General features: G+C 32.0%; 4 protein-coding genes and 1 non-coding gene across 9 annotated transcripts; 3 read left to right on the top strand and 2 right to left on the bottom strand.

The window, feature by feature from the left end:
- The first annotated feature begins 2,925 nt into the window (after positions 1-2,925).
- LOC112795973 (uncharacterized) lies at positions 2,926-4,380 on the top strand. The gene is made up of 2 exons (XM_025838201.3): positions 2,926-3,468; positions 3,758-4,380. Exons 1-2 carry the CDS (start codon positions 3,069-3,071, stop codon positions 4,276-4,278), a joined length of 921 nt encoding a protein of 306 aa, XP_025693986.1. The 5' UTR covers positions 2,926-3,068; the 3' UTR covers positions 4,279-4,380.
- Positions 4,381-5,381: 1,001 nt separating this feature from the next.
- LOC112799099 (small nucleolar RNA snoR109) lies at positions 5,382-5,492 on the bottom strand. The gene has a single exon (XR_003200684.1). It is a non-coding gene; the product is annotated as a small nucleolar RNA snoR109 (small nucleolar RNA).
- A 3,187-nt stretch (positions 5,493-8,679) lies between these two features.
- Positions 8,680-11,131, top strand: LOC112795972 (uncharacterized). The gene is made up of 3 exons (XM_025838200.3): positions 8,680-9,314; positions 10,128-10,298; positions 10,679-11,131. Exons 1-3 carry the CDS (start codon positions 8,952-8,954, stop codon positions 10,808-10,810), a joined length of 666 nt encoding a protein of 221 aa, XP_025693985.1. The 5' UTR covers positions 8,680-8,951; the 3' UTR covers positions 10,811-11,131.
- Positions 11,132-11,938: 807 nt separating this feature from the next.
- LOC112795971 (mitochondrial pyruvate carrier 4) lies at positions 11,939-14,814 on the bottom strand. Its single transcript, XM_025838199.3, has 5 exons — positions 14,473-14,814; positions 13,405-13,503; positions 13,098-13,150; positions 12,422-12,495; positions 11,939-12,224 (listed from the first exon to the last, which is right to left on the bottom strand). The coding sequence occupies exons 1-5, from the start codon at positions 14,525-14,527 to the stop codon at positions 12,185-12,187; spliced, it is 321 nt and encodes a 106-aa protein (XP_025693984.1). The 5' UTR covers positions 14,528-14,814; the 3' UTR covers positions 11,939-12,184.
- Positions 14,815-18,729: 3,915 nt separating this feature from the next.
- On the top strand, positions 18,730-22,757 carry LOC112795970 (probable carboxylesterase SOBER1-like). Of its 5 annotated transcripts, none has more exons than XR_011880878.1 (7): positions 18,730-19,270; positions 20,459-20,511; positions 20,992-21,115; positions 21,250-21,377; positions 21,645-21,752; positions 21,838-22,153; positions 22,400-22,757. XR_011880878.1 is itself a non-coding variant. In XM_025838198.3 (7 exons), exons 2-7 carry the CDS (start codon positions 19,093-19,095, stop codon positions 21,925-21,927), a joined length of 681 nt encoding a protein of 226 aa, XP_025693983.1. In that variant the 5' UTR covers positions 18,852-18,966; positions 19,054-19,092; the 3' UTR covers positions 21,928-22,257. The 5 variants fall into 5 exon arrangements, 3 of the variants coding, with proteins under 3 accessions (XP_025693982.1, XP_072090995.1, XP_025693983.1); XR_011880879.1 differs by having other exon boundaries at positions 21,250-21,421; XM_025838198.3 differs by lacking the exon at positions 22,400-22,757 and having other exon boundaries at positions 18,852-18,966; positions 19,054-19,270; positions 21,838-22,257.
- The last annotated feature ends 591 nt before the right edge of the window (positions 22,758-23,348 follow it).

Genomic DNA, 23,348 nt, shown 5'->3' with positions numbered 1-23,348 from the left:
AGTTATTATTTGTTTTTATTTTTAATAAAATTGAGAAAGTACGCCAAGAAGTACGCAGAGAACTGAGAGAAGAGAGAATTTACATATTTTTATTCAATTCAAAATAAAAAGGAATAACCAACTGTACATATAAAAAATGTAAAACAAATTAATAGAATTTTAAATTTTAAACTATGTAAATAAATTAATAAAATTTTAAATTTTAACATTTTTCATGAACTTCTAAAGATAATTGATTCAATAATTTTTAATTATTATTATTATTATTATTATTATTATATTCAAATAAAAAATACAATTACCCTTCCTTATTAGTATCTTTGCATAATATTCGAATATTATCAATTTTCCTAATTTTTGGTATAATTATTAGGTATGGTTTCTTCTTTTCGTTTTCTTAATTGTTGTAAATAATATTTTTGTAGAAATAAACTAAATATAAAAATTGTCAAATTAAAAAAAAATCAAAATTTGCAGCCCTCAATGTTACTGCTTACTATACCAATTAGAAACATAGCTTCATCCTCTCATCAATCACTAAATGAAATCAGCTAAATAAGAAAAAATGCTAGTTTTTTTTAGTCTTTAATCAATTTTTTTAAACATTTATTATTATTTAATAAAAAATAATAGTTATCTTCTAACTTTCAGCTTTTAGTCAATCTTTTTAAAAATTTATTATTATTTAATTAATTTAAATACACACTTTCACATATTAATTATTCAAAAACTTATAAAATTATTTGCTTTTTATTTTCTCTTTTTTCTGAAAACTAATCTATTACAAGTTTAATTATTCGGATAGCTAATTATCCAGTTAAAAAAGATTAAAATGATATGTTTAAGTATACACAAATACCCACTACCAGTGATTAATTTGTGCATATATAATATTTTTTATTTTCTAACTATTGGTATAACTAAATTTTATCCATCAAAATAAAGTTTTATTTCACTATACCAAGTATAAACTTTTTCATGGATTTGATTTAATAGTGAAAATTTAAACTTATCAAAGTCAATTTTCCTTTTTTTTTAGTGAGAATATTGGTTTCCATTCAATTGAAGACGTAAAAAATAACTTAATGACTCAGCATTTCCATCAATTTTATTCACAGTTTGATCTGATAATTATGGTTAAAATAATCTCTCACTTATTACTTATGTAACAAAGTGTCAAAGAGAGTTATAAGTGGTAAAAAATTGAATATCTAGTGAATTGAACATTCAGTCATTGTTAATTGTATACGAGTAAATCAAATAAAAAAATAACTATCCAATTAAAAATATTTAACATAATTATCTACATACCTATTAAATTAAAAATTTAATATCTCTATTATTCACATTGTTTAATATTATATTATCTTCCTAACTAAAAATGTTGAAAAGACGTAATAGGAATGAATTCTTGTGTACAATAGCCAGCGGGGCAACAAAAAGAAAATATAGAAAATTATACATATCTGATATCTTCGTATAAAGTCATTAAATAATAATTTAGTCAAATTTATTAAATTATTTAACTATTCTTAATTATTAACTTTACAAGATAACTATACGTAAATTAAAAAAAAGGCGGCAAGCAAGAAAGAAACTCGTGCAAATTTTCCCTTTTATCATATAATATCACAAGTATGTACAACAGTTTTGAGTTTCAACTTATGATTATCATAATATTCTCTTACTATTAATCAAGTATTACTAGTAGTCTAGACATTTTTGAGGCAATGAATCCGGATGGAAATTTAAACTTATCAAAGTCAATTTTTCCTTTTTGTTTAAGTGAGAAGATTCGTTTCCATTCAATTGAAGACGTAAAAATAACTTAATGACTCAGTATTCCCATCAATTTTATTCACAGTTTGATCTGATAATTATGGTTAAAATAATCTATCACTTATTACTTATGTAACAAAGTGTCAAAGAGAGTTATAAGTGGTAAAAAATTGAAAAATATTTCAGAAAGAGGTGTATTTGAGTTTTTAGTGGATCCACTTTGTTGGTATGATTAATGCCAAATTTATTCAAAAATTTTATTACCAAAAAGCAAACAGCTTATTGTCATGAAGAGGTAAACAGCTTATTACCATGCAGAGTTAATTTTGCATATATACAGGTAAAATAAAAAATTTGAAATGATTAACAATTGGATATTAATTCATATTTTAAAATTTTAAAAAGATGAGTGCTAGGATCCAGTAATTTTTGTAATTTGTAACCATCAATTAGTTATTAATAATGTTTTTAATGGTGTGAGATTACATTTAATAATGCGGAATTACTTAATTTTTATTTGTTGGTTAAGTGTTGACCAAATTTTAATAAAAGTACTAATCTCTTAAATTTTTTCTTTTAAAAATATTACTATTTTAACATTAGAAGTTAATACTAATATTCTTCTTAATGCAATGAAATAATTAACTCAAAATGTTGAAAAGACGAAATAGGAATGAATTCGTGTGTACAATAGCCAGCGGACAACAAAACAAAATATGAAAGTTATAAATAGTTGTTTTCGTATAAAATTATTAGATGATAATTTAGTTAAATTTATGTAATTATTTTTAATTATTAACTATACGTAGATTAAAAAAAAGGGCAAGCAAGAAAGAAACTCGAGCAAATTTTCCCTTTTATCATATGCTATCATTCACAAGTATGTACAACAGTTTTGAATTTCAACTTATGATTATCATCATAATATTTCTCTTACTATTAATTAAGTATTACTAGTAGTCTAGATTAATAGTAAAACTATTAATCTAGACATTTTTTACGCAATGAATCCGGACTCATTTGGTGGCCAGGTTCATCAAAATTAAAAACAAATTCTCACAATTCGGCCTACGTTCATGCTTCAACTTGTTCCACCAGTCAACAATGGCGTTAGGTATAAATAATACGACGCCATTCCCCTTTTCCATCCAAATCTTTCCCTTTCCTTTATCCTTTCAAGCAGTAACTTTTACACATCGTTTCGCCATTCCAAAACCAATTTTATATACAGATAGATGTATATGCACCACAATTAAGATTTAGTGTTCATTGTTTTCTCTAGGTTGGATATGGCTAGGATTCTGATTCCGTCGAGGTTTGAGAGAGTGGCTGCAGCCTTTGACGCTGACGTGGCGGCGCGGATGGGGCTCTGCGAGAGCAGCGGGAGCGAGCACTCTCTGGTGAGTTCCATTGATTTGTCTGATATGGTGAAGTCCTTCTTGGAGAGGAATGGTGAAGAGAATGATCATGGCGAAATGGGTGATGAAGAAGAGAAGGTTCAAACATCATCGCAGCTCTCCTATTGTGAGAAAAGGGATATGTTGCAAGCTCTTCTTGCTTGTGGCGATTATGAAAGGGACATGATTAGAAGAGAGGCTGAGATTGCTTGTGCAGTTGTTGGGATCACTTCTTCCACGGATTTCAAACGCAAATTGATGTCTCGCTTGAGGAAAAATGGTTTGGATGCTGGTGAGTACTTCGTTATGTGAATTATTTTAAGAATCCATGCTGATTATTAAAACTGACACATAATTGTGAAGTTAATAGTTAAAAGTCATTAGATAATAATTAACAATTTAATTAAACATGTCAATCTTAACTATCAATGACGATGACTACTTTTTGGTGTGAATTAATCTTTATTTTCCAAATAGCATTTACTAATTTATGGTTATTGAAAGTTGAAACAATAGTTGCACCATGTTATGGGACTAGTTTTGAATTTTTGATGAACCTTTTTCTACAATCATTGCAACAGGGCTTTGCAAATCCCGGTGGGAGAAAACTGGAAGATTAAAATCTGGTGACTATGAGTACATTGATGTCAATTTCTCAGGAGAGCGATACATAGTTGAAGTCTTCCTTGCATCTGAGTTCGAAATTGCCCGCCCAACCATTCAATATTCGTCCTTGCTACAAGTTTTCCCACAAATATTTGTTGGAACAGTGGAAGAACTGAAGCAAGTTGTGAAGCTTATGTGCAGTGCCATAAAGGGATCCATGAAAACAAGGGACCTGCATATTCCTCCATGGAGAAGAAATGTGTACATGCAAGCCAAGTGGTTCAGCTCTTACAAGAGAACAACAAATGTTGTTTCAACTAGAAATGCATCATCAAATTTGTCTTCAGAGTCTCTTGTAACTCCTTTAAGACCCATTAGATTTGAAGCAAGGCCCGTGAAAGCACAAAATTGTAAGGTAGATTATTATGTCAATAAAACTGGATTCAGAATCAGCCATTTGACAGCTGCACTTAATTCCGATGCCCTTGGGATGTAATCATAAATAAATCAGCTTCTATGAATTTTTTTAGGGTGAATCCTACAATGAAGTTTTATAATTGTCTTCATATGAAAATATTCTTTTTTGACCTTTGGATGATGAATTGGATAGTTAGATTTTGATATTTATAAAAGTATTATCTTTATTTAAAGTGTAACTAAATAAATAAATTACACTTTTAAACAAAACATCTTCATGAAGAGATATTTTAATCATCTTTATTTGAGTAGTTACCTTTTTTTTAATGTACTTATTTTAGGTAACCAGAGTTGATATCCATTGTTTTTTTTTTAAAATACTTTAGGCCAGGGCATGAAAAGTGCATAACAAATTTCTTATGCATTGCTCTTACATATTTTTGCCAACTAGAAAGGAATATGATAGCATTTAGTTTCCTTTAGATAATTTTTATTAAAATTCAATATCATTATATATTGTATAGAACTGGATTCTTAGGAAAGGGAGAGGATCTGTATTATGTAGTGTCAAAAATCCATTTAGCATAGTTGATGAATTAAGTGGTCCATAAAAGTGAAAGGGAGAGATCCGTATTATGTAGTGTCAAAAATCCAGTTAGCATAGTTGATGAATTAAGTGGTCCATAAAAATGACTTTTTTTAAAGGTAACAACTAACAAGCGAATCATGAAAATAAATACAATCTTTCTTCATCTCCACTTTAGAGAGAATAAAGTTTTCAAAAGAAACAGAGTCTCCAACTATACAAGTGTAACTGCAATAAATTTTGAACTCCATACATAAAATAAAAAAATAAAAATTTAAATATAACAGGTAAACTTTTTAAACAATGCAACTTTCTTGAGACTCGAGATGCTTTCAATATTTCAATATTCTGGGAACAGAAATGAAAGAACACAGAAGCATATGTAGGCACCGTTAGACGCAACCAGCTGGAAAATTCGAAGCAGATTGCCTGGAAAGTGACCCTTTCGAGAAAACAAAAGTGTGTTCAATGTAAGAGAAGGGTCTTCAAGAAAATAAAGCCAAAATCCAAAGCTATCTCCTTCTTCTCCCCTTCTCATTTATCACAAATCAAAAAGGGTTTTAAAAAAACCTAGAATTTCAAATGCAACACAAACAGAATGTGGGAAGCTCGGTAAGCAGATATGTCGACGGAGACCCAAAAATTGGATCTAACAACAACCGGCCAGTTAGCTTCCCTAACCGAATTTCTTGATTTGGCTACAGCCACCATGGCACATTCAAGATTAAGGGTATTGAAACCTTTTACCCTTCCCTTGGTACATGTAGCCTTCAACAACGAAATTGAAATTTGATTAACTCAATAATCATAATGTTAGAACTTAGAAGTTAGAATAGATTTTGGATGCGAGCAATTGCAAAGACATACATACGAACATTGAGAAACCCTAACCCGAAAGTATTTGGGAATAATGAGGGTGACTACGTTACCTATTTATACAGCTGTGCGCAAAGGAAAGATCTCCACCGTCCATACCAAATCTGATGGGCGGTGGATTTTAATTACGAAAGCTCTCAAAACCAGCCAGTTCGGCCCATTTAAGATTCGGCTAATTTTAAGTTGGACCTGATTAGGGTAAACCAATTTCAGCCCAGCTTCTTACTACCCAACCCAATATAACCAGTTTAGGCCTGAATCCGAAAAAGGTTTAGGCCCATGACCAAAAAGAGGTTTAGGCTAGTGTATCAATCACTAATTTTAAAATCTTTTGAGGGTTATAAAATATAAAAAAAGGTCTAAGTTATAGTATTTTTTCCAACTTATAAGAATTAATTGATTAATAAATATTTGAATACATATGTACGACATCTATGCAGAGTTTTCATAGTCAGCCACTCAGCCTTCTACTTACGAAAAAGTAAATTTAGACAAAAATAGAAATTAGTCGTTGACTCTTCATCGACAAATTAAGTACTACAATAGTAAGTAATTCAGACAAATTTGGATCATTTTTGAGTCAAGTCAAGACTTGTTTGGATGTAAAATAAAAGTGATTTTATATTTAAATATTTTATGTAAATTTTTTTTTATTTATCAATTATGTTTGGATGAAATAAGATAAAAATATTTTTTGTTAATTTATTATATAAAAAATATTTTTTTTTAATTTAAAAAATATAAATTGTAGCTTTTCAAAAAAAATATTTTTTATTTTTTTAGTATTTTTATTTTTATTATTAAAAATTTATCAAATATATTAAAAAATAAAAAATATATATTTTTATTAAAAAAATTCTTTTTTATTAATTTAATGGCACCTAAACAAATACTAAGACCAATCACATATATTTTTTTATGGATTATTCAACTTACTTTTTCAAGCTTAACTCATTTATAAATGTTCTATCGGTTATAAAAATAAAATTGGTATATTTAATATGTGATTAATTCCTAAAATATTTGTGACATCTAACACAAGTTTTGTAAAAATTAAATTGACATCACAAATTATTAAATCGTTTGGGACCAAATTAATAACAAGTTTAAACCGAATAAGGGGCTTCTAACTACTAAAGTTAAAAGTTCCAAAGTTCCAGTAGCACCGAAAGAGCATGATTTAACTGCACATTTGCAGCCTCCATCCGTAGCAATGCAAAAGACAGCATCCATGTCAACTCAATATAATAGCAAATTGTGATAGATTCATGCATATCATGTGTACCTTATTAATTGCGTCACATACAAAACTACTACAAGCATAGGGGCTACCAACATAAATGTTGAATCAAGCTAAGATTGGCGGATAGGAATTAGGTGCATCAGGTTTGACGCATGGTGTGGTAACAGTGAACCATTTCCCATATGGATAACAGGATAACAGAAGATATTCAAATTAAAGTCAGGGTTGTCTCTATGGACTGATTAGTCATTGAGTAATAATGTTATCTACAATTGAGGTGCAACAGTCCCTGCTTATTCCATATTTCAATGTTTTCTTGTCTTCTTATAACACGCCTTGTATTGTCAAATAATGAATAATAATGTCGTAGCCTACCGTGGAGAATTTATTATTACATATTTCCAAACATAACACCATACATACATGACCTGATATGATTCTCAAATCTCAAGACTCCTCACATCCATGGTTTTAATTTGTATACAAAAGCATATGTGTAAAACTCATTGCTAATTGGGACAGAGACACATTTACCTGTGAATGCATTAATTCTATAAGCAATAAATTTAAAAGCATGTTAATTGTTAATATAGGTTTTTTAATGTTGTTAGTTAATTATTTGCAAATAAATACATTGTTTTAAACAATATATTTTTAAAAATAATAGGAATAAAACAATCAAATATATACGACTAATAATATAAATAAAACAACCAAACCTAATTATCTAACATTTCAACAACAACAAACAACTACTTTTAAGATACTAACATTCTAAGAGCGGAACACAAATCGAAAACTAACTAAACCAAATTAAAAAGAGCACTTAAACACTATATTTTTCATTTGTTTATAATATTTTTATCATTTAATTAGATTTGTACATTAGATATGTGGATACATCTATAAAATTTAATGTCTGATTCTAACTATTTGTGGATCAAATCATATCCGTAAAATTTAGATCAAATATGAATAAATATTGTAAAAATTGCAAACATTATGAATTAAATCTTGTAATCGTTCGTTTCTAATTTTGGAGATTGAGTTTATTTTCAATAGAAACTCCAATAAGATTAGATAATATTATTTGCGTTTGATAATTTTTTGGATGCTAGTGATGATTTAAACTTTCAATTAAAAATATTTCTAAAATTAATAATAGTCGAAAATAGTTCTCCTAATTTAAATAGAATATGGACTAGGTAGTAGACAACAAAAAATACTAAATAGAATATGGACTTAAGTTTTTTTTATACCATCAATTAGTCAATTATTTTATATTATCACATAATTGAAATAATAATTTTAATGAAGACCTTATAAATAATAATATATATTATATTGAGTGTTTGATTGTATGAAAAATTTATATTATCATTCACCTGTGTTTATATATTTCTATGATTATTCAAATGATAAATTTTAAAAAATGAATTTCCCAATATAATATTTTAAATTAATAGTGTATAAAAATTATATCATTATTATGCTAATCAATTAATAATATAAATATTTTATGCCAATGATATATTAAAATAAATTCTAAAATTGAAACTAAAGTCTAAAGATTTTTCACAAAACCACCATAGTACAGTAAACCACTATCTCAATGTAATAATATTTTTTTTTCTATAAAAAAAAAAGAAAAAATATCTTTCCTTGATTAGATAAATCCCACCAAAAGAAGTTATTTAAAGTTGACTAAGGAGAGGAGCAACCAGTACACACAGCGAACGGCCACGATTTACTAGCTCAAAGGAAGTAGCTTTCTTGAGCCACACGATCCTTCCCTCAACCCCAAACCTGGAAACTAAACTGAAACTATAAAAAGGAATAATCGGTCAATTGTGTTTACGAGAGACACTGAAAAAGAGTCCCTTTTTTCCCACAGAGATAGAGGAGTCCCAAACTCTCTTAACTCCAAAATCCAATTCCAATTTGTTTACCCCTCAAAAATAATAAAATTTTAATAATTTTTAAATAAAATTTTGTTTTGGGGTTTAGATTGTGCGGATCGGGGTTCGGAGAGTTTAGATCTGCGACGATGGAGGGTGTCGGGGCCCGGCTGGGGCGGTCGTCCACCCGATACGGACCGGCGACTGTGTTCACCGGACCGGTGAGAAAGTGGAAGAAGAAGTGGGTCCACGTTTCACCCAATTCCTCCTCTGCTTCCGCAAATTCCAACAACAACAACAACAACGCCGCCAACAATAACAATCACAATCACACGCACCATTCTAACGGTAATAACGGTTCCCATCTGCTTCTTTACAAGTGGACCCCTATAACCCAATCTCAAAACGCCAACAACAACAATTCAAATGGAAACGCTGCTGCCAAGGATTCTGTGCCACCACCCTCTGACGCCCCCGAAGAGCCGCCACGCAGGAAATTCAAATATATTCCGGTATTTCACTTACAATGCGCTTCTCTTATCTATATATTTAAATGGAAAAGAAAGAGTCTTGACCTTTGCACTTTGCTTTTGGTTTTTGGGTTTTGTGTGTGTGTTGAAATTAGGGTTTTTATTGGATTATTAGTGATTAGGAGTTGAGGAGATTTGGGTCTGTTGTGAGTGTGGTGGAAGTGATTGTTTAGGCTATGGTATGTGATGGGAATGAGAGGAAAGATATGATGTAGAATGAGGTTGATGCTATTTCTATTTGAGCCGAATTTGTTTATGTGTTTTGAAGTATGTTCTATAGTATGAATCCGCCAAGATGGAAATACTTACCCAAGTCTTGTGCTGAAGTTGTTGAGTGATAGCAAAATAAAGGTAATTGATGGCAATGCCACCCTATTAACAGGTGGTGGCAGTTTTATCTGAGGATAGAATTTGGAAAATCATGAATGCAAGTTTGCAGAAAGTGAGACTATTCAAGTATCAGAGCTAAAAGTTATGTGAAAAAAGAAAGTGAATGCCTTTGGGGGAACTACTCACCCATAACCAATTTAGTTTTCAGTAATTTGTTATCCTGTCCATTGGTGCAAAGATTTTGATACCTCTCTTCAACTTCTGTATTTATCCTTTCGGGGCAGGTAATTCAAATTTACATGTAAATGGGATGATTGATCTCATGAATATGTCATTTGCTAAAAATGTTTTTTAGGTTGTTGATAGAACGTTCTGGTAAAGCTAAGCTTTTTGCACATGTTGATACTGGTTTTTTATGTTTAAATGCTAATGAGGATTGGAAATCTGGGTTGTCTAATGATGCAGGTTGCTGTACTAGAGGAGCAAAGGAATGAGGCTGCAGAAATCGATGGTGCTGAAAAGATTGAAGAAGATAAGCCAGTTGATACTGATCCAATTGCAGCAGAACCAAGTCACAAAATTGAGACTATGGATGAAAAACCTGACATAAATGATGTCCCTGCAGATGAAAGTCAGGTAAACCTTTGCCTGTGATTGGGCTTCATGTCTCTGCACATTTTCTTCATTGTTTCCAGCGCGTCATATTGAACTATAGAGGGAAGCAAAACTGTATGCATATAGTTAGCTTACATAAATTTATGAAAGGGCATCATTTTGGGTTAAAAAAATAGATGATGATCATTATGGTTCGTTTGTCACTTTGGACTTTGGAGAATATTATTGGTTTAAACAAGCATTATGCAATTTGAAAAACCATGGATGTGCTTGATTATCATGTAATTAAAAATGTCTAATATTCCTGGCAAAACTTGAAGTCCATAAAGTGACTAATTAGCATTCTGATCTGACTTCCTTTTAATTTCATATATAATTTTGACTCTGGTATTATATTTCAGCCTCAGGACAAAAATCAAGTAGTACGCCAAGATCTAAATGAAAGCACATTGGATTTAAGTTTGGGGTTAACATCACATGACGATGAAAATGACTCTGATTCAAAAACTAATCAAACAAGAGATGGCCAGTAACACAAAGTGAACAGAAGTCCTCAGGATAGTGAGCATTAGTGCACCAATCTACACGTGTATTTGATCAACAAAAGTATATTTTCACCTGGTTTTGTGTTCACCCATTGATCATTTTAGATTGGATTGTTGTACCGGCATATGCCTATAATATTTTTCTAATTCAGTGTCCTTGGTGGGATGGTCATAGTATTCCTTTTCCCCAACCATTGGACATATTTATTTTTTTCCCCTAGATATCTATTGAGGCGGGATATTGTGGAATTGATGTGGATTTTTGTACTCAATATATTGATGAAATTGTGCTATTTCAAGTTGATTCAACTTTGCAATGTTGTGAGATAAATTCACAGAGGTCTTTGGCTTGTACTTGTAGGTTAATTCCCAAAATATATCAACCTAACGTGATAATAAGCATTCTATTTATCAGCTGTGTGAATATAGAAAACAGCACGATAATACTCCATTTTGTATGTGTCCGGGAAAATGCATGGGTCTTTTTAGAGTTTTCATGCTTTTCTGGCGTACTTAATTATCCCTTTAAATCAAATGAAGTTAGATAGCATTTATTTTGAAGTATTGAAATACTTAATTATCCCTTTAAATCAAATGAAGTTAGATAGCATTTATTTTGAAGTATTGAAATAGAAACTTAGAGACTGAAATTCAATATCATATTTGTTGGCCCAGAGATTATTACTAAAATTTCAATCTCTCTCTTCAAAATTTTACTTCCAAAAATTTTTGAGAGTGAAAACTAAAATTTTAATAACATGTTATACTTAAAATATTCTTATTTCAATTAATTAATTCCAATTTTATCTTTTATACAAATTAAATTAGAATTTCGTTCTTATTTCAATTTCTGTCTCCTACTTTATACCAAATACAATACTAAGACATATTTCAGTCTTTGTCTCTCAGTCTCAATCTCTCAATCTTTGTCTCTCTTCCAAACACTGCTTTAGAGATCATGATATAATAATCAGGTATACCCTAGAATAGAAGGCTGCAAATTCTTAAGCTATCTATGAAATCACATAACTATCAAGTATAAAAGCGATGATGGGAAGGGAACCGGAAAACCGGTTCACTTTGAAAAATTAACTACACAGGCAAGGCTAGCAAAAAGAAATATCAAGGGGCTCATTCGGGACTTGTGACATTCATTTCACTACTTGTGTAAAATCCCTTATTCTACAATATTCAAATAAAAGAGAAAATACACAATAGAGGATGATCCAACAGTTCTTGCCCTGCCAAAGTACAAATGAAATTACTAGTTCAAAACCAAGAATTCAATTGTGTGTGGAAATTACAAACAGGCCATCCCCCTCCATAGACACGGTAACTTGGGATTTTCAAATGTTTTCGTCATCATTCTTTTGCAACAGCTGCCTCAGAGGAATAGTCATGCCTGGAAAGTAGTACAAGTTAATATATATGTATGATGGGCAAGGATGTTCACTGCTGATTATAATAACCATTGGCAAAACATAGCAAAAAATAGCATAACGAACACCTTACGGATTCTAAAGAAAATTATAATAACTATTGCCAAAAAACAATGGCCAAGTTTCATGAAGTTCCCACCACTTTGGGGTATTAACTCACCGCAATTTACGTGAGAGTTGGTACATGCCAGTTGCTGCCATTGCAAGATTTACACTGAATAGGTTCCAATTTTTCTGCATCATAAGAAATAATTACCATAAATGCATCTGGATCATGCAAAATGTATTCTACATTAACCAAAAAGAAAAACTATAATCTTGATAATAAACAGGAAGTGATATACAAAGTAGTTTACATGTCTCTTATGGCTATTTTCATTACTAGTATACAAATCTTGTATGCTCACACACAAGGAGACGTGAAGGAAGCAACTTGGTTTGCAGAAAAAATATGCAAGGATAACAAATGTAGGGACAAAAGATGAGATACCAAATTCTATAGGGAAAAAATGAATACATCAGAGTGAGAAGGCTGTAGTATATACATCATGATCTAATGATTTAATTAATTATTTGATGAAAAACAGGAATTTTATGTTCTCCTAAATTGCACATTAGAAGTTAGAACTACCATGGGCATATCCTAATTGATGTTATAGAACGATTTAAGTCAAATTTGTATGTCATGCTCTTGCAACATTCAAAGAGAGGTATGCAACTGCAAAGCAGAATATAGCCAACTGATAACATTTTGCTTGAAAAAAGAAGATCCATGTAGTAGGCCACAAATACATGTTGAAGCAATCCTTCTTTTGAGGGGGAAAAAAGAAGCTTACTGGAGTGATAACAGTGCTGTAACGTGACCAGATAACTCCAGTAGCAGTAACAGCTGGGGAAGATAACAGGAATCAGCACAGATATAAATAAAATCTAATGCATGGTAATGTATCTGCAAAAGCTGATTGCTGAACAAGAAAAAAAAAAAAAGAAAGAAAAATGGATATGATTACTCATAATTCTGTATAAATCTTAAACTTCTGCATGTTTGTGCCTTCTAGGGAATTCAGACATGCATGCAGCATGCTGCATATTTATGTCCATAATATATAACAGTAAATGATATTGTAAATATGTATCCCTTACCTATTTGCTGAGGATAGGAAATTTTCTCAGGTGGTTTTGCAAAATCGGCAATATTGGCAATGCTGATACCCCACTTAAATGTTGGTGCCCAGAAGTGAACTGCATAATAAGTGAAACGAGTTTTTTAAGCATTGCAAAGGGTAGCCAATTTTCATTTTAACGCTCAATAGCAACAGTGGTTCAATGCAACCAAATGAGAGATAACAAGGTGGAAGAGCAGAAAGAATGACTTTCTACTGAAAATTATAATCCCTTTGGTGCTCTTTGTGAGTGATCTTTAAATTTCACTACAAGAACAGCAAGCCACCTCTGATCATATTATTTTAACCAATTCATGAATACACAGACGAATGTTGATCAATAAATTACAATACATTTTATCTCAATGGCTAAAGATCTGAATCTATCTATCCTCGGGTAGATTAGGAACATCCAGGTCACAACATTTGCATAAAAGTATAACATGAATAAATCTAAAATTAACTTGTTTCTCCATAATGCCTCATTATGCTACCTTCATCTGTCAAATCCCCAACAATTTTCTTCTACTTTTCTTCGCTTAACCACCAATTTCATGATGTAATAGAACTCCCAAGGAATGAAAACTTGAAATTCATCGCATTCAATTAGATTTGGACAAAATACCCAAAAATAAAAAAGGCTGAAGTAAACTGAAATGGAACCTAAACAAATAAAATAAACGAATCCCAGCAATTCGAAAAATATATCCCCAAAAAAGGATTAATTTAAGACTATTGACCGTGAACACTTAGACATAATGTTTACCCTCTCAATAAAATAAAATAAAAGGTAAAAAATTGATCATAAAAATCTGCGAGTCCATTTGACCTTCCAATAAATCAGGAATTTTCAGCTAGTCATATCCTATAGCTTCAAGAATAAAAATTGGAAACAGATTGCGATTTAGAAGTTTATGTGCTATGGAATGAAGATTCGAAGAACCGAATCGAATAGAAAACTCATCGATAGACGAAAATAAACAAGACTAAAAGAAAGTATAGAAAAAAAATACCGAGTACGAAAGGAAGAACGAATGAGGTAACTCACTAGTTTTGGGACCAGCTGGGTGATTCCATAGAGCTTGAAGCTTTGAAGACGCCATGATTTTTCTTCTTCTTCGCTTTCGATTTTGCGAAATGGGGTTCACTTTCTGCGACCAAAGGAAACTATATAGTAGGCTCGAACAACAGCGGAGAGGGATCCACTTCGCAGCGCCATTCAATCATATCCTGACACGTGGCTTTAACATGGTTAAAAGTATATGCTTCATTGCTGACGCTGAGCTAAGTTTGGTTTGGGGCAAATTGGTAAATTCATCTGCAGAGTGCAGAGGGCAGTAACACTCGCGGCGTTACGGGAAAATCTCAGCGATTTTTGTTGCATGTGTTTTGGTGTTTGGCTGCATTCGATTTTGGATTTATTTAAGTGTCTCCGTTATTTATTGCGTAAGTAGCTTAACAACCTAGGTAATTGCATATGGAGACTAACACTTTGTTTGGACGTTGACAAAGAAAATACGAGAAAACAAAATCAAAGAAAAAGTTTAATTATTCGTGTATTATTTAAATAAATAGAAAATAAATAAAAAGAAGATAGAGAAAAAAAATTACAATAGTATAAATTTATATTAATATCTTTATCATAAAATAAAGTATAAATATTTTTATTTATTGACATTTTATTACATTTTATAAATATTATAAAATATTATAATTTTATATATTATTTAAATTATTTATTTAATACATATAATGTTTAAATATAAATCTTTATTATAATAATATATTAAAACTAAATTTATATTAATAATTGTTAATAATAATATAATTAAGGGTAGTATTTATATTATGGTTTCACATATTGAAAATCAAAATAAGTATTTGGAGTTACTGACAGTTATTTAGAGAACTACTTTCAACTATATTAAAAATAATGTCCGTCAGAAATTCCAACAATAGAAACGAGTCCTATTTTCTCCTAGTGGTAGAAAGATTTTGATAAAGACAGTGGCTACAATAGTTCCTATTTATACTCTGAGCTGTTTTTGATTGTTGAATACTTTCTAGAGGAATTGCAGCGCACTATTTTACAGTTTTGGTGGGGACAAAAAAATAGAAAGCGAAAGATGCAATGAGTAAGTTAGCAAATTACATGTAGATCCAGAAATCAAGGAGGACTAAATTTCAATGACCTAAAGGCTTTCAACCTTGCAATGCTTGCAAAACAAGGTTAGATGATACTTACTAAATCGAATTCACTGCTTAATAAAGTCTACAGGAACAAATATGAGCTCAATAACAACTTACTCAAAGACAAAGACTGCGGCTACTTTAGCCTCAGTATGTTCCTACAGTGACGATAGGAGAATCCCCAGTGGTAAGAAATTCAAATAGAATCCAAGGGAATAGACTTCTTTGCTGGCGAACTTCTCAGAAGAAGCTGGGCCTGTAGGATGTAAAAAAGAAACTAATTGGTACCTAGATAGCGCCTCCTAACACGGGAAAGAAAAAGCTGCTGGGTTACAAACAAAAAATACTTATTAAAAAAAAACCAGATTCCGTAGACTCGAACGCGACCAATTAACAACACCCCCATTATAGTCTTAAGATTTGGAACATTACAACCATATTGCCGATAGCGCTCTTTTCGTTTTTCATCCCATCATCTGGTAACCGCCGAATGATCCACAAAAAAGGGGGCAGAAATCAAACCTAGCTTCTGTATCCCCCTAATGGTTTAGGTAAGCAAGCTTCCATAGCTTTCTGCGCCTCAACGGCGCCTTTCCTTTCGATCATTCAACTAGGTGTGATATACCAAATTTCAATTCTGAAAATATCTTTCTAGAAGAGTATAGGACTGACAAAACAACCTCAACCGAATAAGCCGAAACCACGGAAGGATAAGAAGAAAGGACATAAAGCTAAGTCTACAGGTTTACAAGTTTCTTGAGAGCAGAGACAGGGAATAACCCATCATGGGACTGGAGAAGCGTCTTGAAAGGCAGGAAAGTCCTGAAAAAAAGACTAATATGAAAAATTGGTAGGAAAAATATGGTGAACATTTATATAGATTCATGGGTCAATGACTACATTGCAATTATACCTATTTCTAACTAAAACACTGATAAAATTTTTCAGTGGGTCTCAAAACTAATTTTATCTAACAAAACTTGGAACCAGGTTAAAATAGCAAAATTTTTTCAACCAGAAATCACTGAAGCAATCATCAATACTCCTATCTATGAAGGCGATGATAAACTAACTTAGATGCGGACCAACAACGGTGGATATTCTATAGCGTCAGGTTACCAAGTAGCATTCCTCTTCTACCACCCTCCTGCGGAGTTCCTCCCTGATCGATGCAAGCAGCAAAAGCTTTGGATGAGCATATGAAAGATGAAAAGCCAACCTAGAGTCAACAATTTTATCTAAAAGATGGCTCATGAAGACTTACCAGTCAACCAAAAGATGCATTTCAAAAATTTTAACCCGATGTGTATTCGCTACCAAACGGAAGAAGAATCAGTCGGTCATTGCATTTTTTACTGTCCGAACTCAGTGGAAGTATGGAGGCTCGCAGAGTTTGAAGTTTCTGCACAACAAACGGAACCATGGGAGCAATACAAGCAACCAGACATAGAAACCACAACTATTCAAATGATATAGAGCTGACAGTGAACTTGTGCTGGCAGATCTGGAAAGTAAGGAATGAATTGGTCTTCAATAAAGAACAGAGGACACCTTAGATGTGTGTTAAAGCGGCTCGCCGATCCATGCAGAGGAGATGAAGAAGATGAACTGGACACGGTGTTCTTCGCGAGAGAGAGGAGAACGGAGTTTCTATCGAGGAATTAGGAAAGTTACCCAATTAATGTAATTCAATTACATCATAGTCTTTGTTGGATCTTTTCCAAATTTGCTTCCTGTGTGTAGTCCATAGTAGACCGTTCATTTTATTTAATTACATTAATGAAATATTTTTTTGATAAAAAAATTAAGGATAGTATTAAAAAAACAAAAAAATATAGCATTTTCTATCTTTTTTTTTGCTTGTGATGGAAAGAAAATTTTTTTAGTGGGATCTACACAAAAAATTTTTCCTCTCTATTTTCTTTGATAATCAAACAAAAAAAATACTATTTTTTATTCATTTTCTTTTCGCTCATTTTGTATCAAATCAAATATAGTGTAAGAGCATTTTTTCTTTGTATGAAGTCTTCTTCCCACAAAATTTCATCCCTTAACCAAATTGCAACCAAATTAAAATAGAAAGAAAAATATTATATACATGTTAAAGATTTTTTCAACAACAATTTAAAAAATTAGTGTAATGGTTAAGAAGATAAGCAAGTATTAATATAAATTTTAGAAGATTAACGGTGTTTGTATTGTTTTTCGAAGTATTTGAGAATGTTCTAGATAGTTTCGAAACATTCTAGAATATCTTAGAAAGTCTTAGAATATCCTAAAAGATTTTAGAAGACTCTGAACGGTTATAGAATATTCTAGAAGAGTGTGGATATATATAAAAGTTTGAAGAGTTATTTGTAATAAACACTTGAGTAATAAAATGTTCCTCCACCAAAACTTCATTTCTCTTGTGTTTTTTTGTAGTTTTAGTTTTCTTGTTAAATATTGAGGGTTAGACTAGCTTAGTTTTAGTTCAAGAGGTTGAATATGTTCGAGTGTCAACATAATAACTTTGAAGTGTGTATAAAATCGTGATACAAATCTCATAAAAAAATTATTGCATTATCTTAAACTATCAAATCATTTTAAAATAATACTCCCCATCTTATATTGATGATAGTTTTTATCTGAGTTTTGAGATATTTGTTCATAAATTAATGTATTTGGATACAATCTATAAAAAAATAAAAAATTAATATATATATATATATATATTTTAAATAGATGTTGAACTAAAGACCTTTCACTAAATTATATATATATATATATATATATATATATATATATATATATATATATATATATATATATATATATATATATATATATATATATATAGGGTGTGGGTTGGTCGGTAGGGTTAAGACTCAATCCGCACTCTACTCGACCGGCACGAGAATTCTACCCGCACCCTACCCTATCCGCTGCGGATCGGATTGGCAACCCTACTCGACCGGATAGGGTCGGATTGGGTATCCGCGGGTAGGGTACATATTGCCACCCCTAGGTATAATGGGTTCTCAAACCAACAACCAGCTTCAGCTGGGATTAGAACTCGGATGCAGCATTGTATGAGGCAGAGAGCTAAGCCATCTGTTAAAAACACTTGTTTTTTCTTTTTTTTTTTTTTGGTCATGCTCTTATTAAGAGTTAGGTGAGAACTCCTAAAACATGTGGTGAAATTGGTTGGGCTTATTTAATACTAGCCTGCAAACAATGCTCGTCAAAAAAAAAAAACATGGAATCATGAAAGTAAAAATGGGAAAAGAGAAGGGTAATTGATGTCTTTTGCGAGACGGAAGGAAAAATAGGAGGAGACCCGAAAATCCAACGGTGGAATCTGCGACGGACGGTGATGAAGTTTATGCCTTTGAATTTGATAAAACCCATTGTTGTGTTGTTAGTCACACTTACCAGCGCAGTTTTCTTCGTGTTTCAGTCCCCGCAAACCCAAAACCCTTCTTCATCTTTGTCTACCATGTCTTCTTCTTCTTCTTCTTCCTCTTCAGTGGGTCGAAGCTTTGTTCTCTGGCTTCACGGTTTGGGTGACTCTGGCCCTGCCAACGAACCCATCAAGAACTTGTTCACTTCCCCTCAGTTCAGGAACACCAAGTGGCTCTTTCCCTCTGCGCCAAATGGCCCTGTCACTTGCAACTGTAATAAGCTCTTCTTTCCTTTCTCGTGATCTCTCTTTGCCCATTCAAATTATGCTTTTTCATGCTTTCTGTGGACAATGAATCATTCAATGTTTTTATACTACCTGTTTTGGATACTTGTTTTGGCTTCCATTTAGATGAAAAACAAATCACATGCCTGAATTTGCTGTTTTTTGCCATGTCCTTGTTGCTCTAGTGGTGGTGGCTCTTTCATTCTGTTGTCCTTATCCCATCAGAATCTTGTTCGTTACTATATGCTGAAGCTTGATTCCCTCATTCAATCTTTAGTGCTAAGGGTTGAGTCAAGAACAAAATAATTTCTAGCTACAATACCTTTTTTTCTTTCAATTTTTATCACAAAATTCCTTAGGATCATATTTCGTGTAAGGAGTTACACTTGTTAGACGGTGGAGTATCATTGGTTTAGACATATGGGGACAATGTCAGTAGATAATCGAGCCAGAAGGGTGGATCAAATGAAAAATAAACTAGTGGTTAGAGGAAGAGCTAAAAAGGCTCTGCAGGAAGTGATCAAGTGAGATTTATGTGTCAACGATCTCATTGTAGAGTGTAGACATGATAGGGTGCAATGTTGTCGCTTGATTCATGTAGTTGATTCCACCTGGTGGAATAAGATTTGTTGTTGTTTGTTGTTGTTGGTTACACTTGTTACTAGCGCCATGGGCTGGGATGTTAAGTGTGTTGCTTTTCGATCCCCCAACTAATACTGGAGAGAATAGTATTGGCAGCATTTGGCTAGCATCAATTTTAGAATTTGATGAGCTTAGCATCATGTATGATGGTGAATTATTGACCAAAATGCAATTCCTAGAAATTTTAAGTACATAGAGTTGCACTCTTGTCATCAATTATTGCTTTTAGCCTGAACATATAGTGATTCAACATTTATAATTTTTGAGGAAAGGTTCTTTTAATCCATTTCTTATATATGTTCTCTTGTTTTTATTCCTTCAATGTCTTAAGTTTTTGCTTGATTGGCAAATTTTAACTATGCATCCATCGAAGTTTTAAAGCATATTCATTTCACCACTATATTAGATGAAATCACAATTCCTTGCAACATGATATAATGACAATCTGACTTTGTATATACTTTTAAAGAATGAAGATATAATATGCTTTCCAGTCTGAGAGATAACGAGTATTTTGATTTGTTTCATCTTGTAGATGGTCATGTAATGCCCTCATGGTTTGACATTCATGAGATTCCTATAACTGCTGTAAGTTTAGCATTCCCTTATTTCTTTGATTTATTAAGTTTAATAGACTCTCTGCAGTTCCAGTCATGAAAGGAAACTAATACACAATTTTCATATCTCCATTTTCCTACTTATTCTTTGTTGCACAGTTCTTTTAGATTGTCTATTTGAGTATGCACTTTTTTCTTAAGTGATTTATAGGTCCCCTGGACGGTGATCATGATCTTGTTTAATTCGTCAGCTTCCTCCTTTTCTTTTTCCATTCAATCACTTTGTCTAAATAGAAAGCTTGGTCTACATGGTGAGCAATTTGAGGTCTTGCATTTTGTAAGAAATAATTAGTTGCACATCTCATCTTATAACTTCTTAGTTTTGCCATTCACTTCATTGAGAAGTCCAATTTAGTATTCTTCTATGATTGTAGTGTTTATGCCATATCTTGTTTAGGATGGAGTTGTTGGCATATCAATTTATATTTGAAAGAATTTTACTTATTGTCAGGACTCTCCACAAGATGAGAGTGGTTTGCTTAAAGCTGTTAAGAATGTGCATGCTACAATAGACAAGGAAATAGCTGATGGCACAAACCCTAATAATGTATTTATCTGTGGATTCAGTCAAGGAGGTTGCTTTCTTATTTCCTTTCTCTATATGTGTCTCTACATATCTTGGTGCTTTCATCATCTCCTTCATCACACTAATTCCTTTAAAGAAAAGCATATGTATAGATTTCCAATGAATTGCAGTAACGTTTTGCAGGTGCATTGACCTTGGCTAGCGTTCTGCTTTACCCAAAAACTTTAGGTGGAGGTGCAGTATTTAGTGGCTGGGTACCATTTAACTCATCTTCGTCCATCATAGGACAAATTACACCCGAGGCAAAGCGGGTACAAATATTTAAGAATTTCATTATTCTCATTACTTGTTTGATGTAAGTGAAAAATATCAACATCATTATATCCCAACATAGAAATATATGAACCATGTGAGTTAAGTTAGACTAACTTAGTACCAATTGATAGAATATCCGAGTTTTCTAAGGCAATTATAACTTGTATACCTAGTCCCTGAATACTATTCAACTCAACTGAATTTTGGTATGTACTTATCACCTATTTTATTTATGTTGACATAGTTTATATAAATATCTGCAGACACCACTATTATGGTCCCATGGGATTATTGATAGAACAGTCTTGTTTGAGGCTGGACAAGCAGGTCCCCCTTTCCTTGAAAAAATTGGTGTTGGCTGTGAATTTAAGGTGAGATTTCAAGTTTTTAATGATTCATCTGTTGACCCCTCTTTTTTAATCTTCATCATGATGCTGACATTTGTTCTAATTGCAGGCTTATCCTGGTCTTGCTCACTCAATAAGCAATGAGGAACTCCGAAATCTGGAGTCGTGGATCAAGACACGCCTACAGAGTTCTTCGTAATCGTTTCTGGTCCCGCAAGATTTTTCTCTTTTTTTCATTTATTATTTTACCTTGGTGGTGGAATTTGGTATGGCCTGCAAGAAAGTAAATCACCTCAATGGCTGAAAGGGGGGAATGGTGGAATTTCGTATCTTGCATTGCAATATTTATGATAGATTTGATGGGGCAGCCTTCTGATCAATGCTTCATTGTCCATTTGTTAATGTTGAAAGTTAGAAACAGGAGTGTAAGTGTTATTACTCTCTCTGTCCCTGTTTTTCATACATTTTACCATTACCTTTTTCTTTTCTCTGGAAACCCATGAATGAAATAATTCACTTTTAGCTAAAAGAATATGCTTTTTCAGTTAATTATTCTTTATGAATTCATAAGTAATAATGCCTATAGGTCATAATATTAAGGACCATTAAACTTTAATATAGCCTTAATTATATTATATTCTTTAACCAAATGTTATTACATCTTTATGTAGGTGCATATGGATACAGACATACAGTAAATAAAAATAGTGACAATAAACAGAATGAATTAAGTAAACAAGTATCAATGTTACTCCCCTTAAAAATATAGGGAAAACTTCATGTAGGAAAAAAGAATGTAATTTTACCACAACAAGTGATGGTAGCCACTTGAAATTTTTTGCCTTTGTCTTACACTCTATTTGCAAGTTGTCACTGTAGCCATGCAGCATTGTTTCTGCTTCTTTTTGTTGGGACCATTTCAGAGGTGGGTTGAGATTGAGACCACTGTGTTGTTTTAGCTGAAAAGCTGGAAAAAGTTACTGTTTTTCTAGCATTATCAATTGAACCATGTTGGCACTTGTCTAATTAAATATACCTTAATCCATGATTTGCAGTTTAAAATATATCTTTTAGGGTTTTAGCCATATATTAATTAGACCATTATCCAAAACCTAAGGTAGCGTTTGTTTGAGGTACTGAAACAGAGACTAAGAGATTGAGACTCAGTATCATGTTTGTTGGTTCAGAGACTGGTATTAAAATTTCTGTCTCCAAAATTTCAGTATTTCAGTACTTCTAAAATGTGGAGACATAGGAGACTAAAATTTTTAGAGATAGAGACTGAAACTTTAATAACATTTTATACCTAAAATACTCTCATTTCAATTAATTAATTTCAATTTTACCTTTTGTACAAATTAAATTAGAGTTTCATTCTTATTTTAATTTCTGTCTCCCATTTTGCACCAAACAGAATATTGAGATTTATTTCAATCTCTTTCTCTTAGTCTTTGTCTCTCAATTTCAGTTTTTTTGTCTTTGTCTCTCCACCAAACACTACCTAAGTGCCTAAATTTGCTATGCTATCACTTGTCAGTGATGAATTCAATATTCGCAACTGTGTACAATTAGTTGAGAATTTTTGACATTATGAACTATGTACAATTTAAATTCAATTTT

This window comes from Arachis hypogaea, chromosome 4, assembly GCF_003086295.3.
Source record: "Arachis hypogaea cultivar Tifrunner chromosome 4, arahy.Tifrunner.gnm2.J5K5, whole genome shotgun sequence".
Classification (NCBI taxonomy): Eukaryota; Viridiplantae; Streptophyta; class Magnoliopsida; order Fabales; family Fabaceae; genus Arachis; species Arachis hypogaea.
Note: the sequence above shows the minus strand (reverse complement) of the source record. Positions and strands in the feature narration are given on the sequence as shown.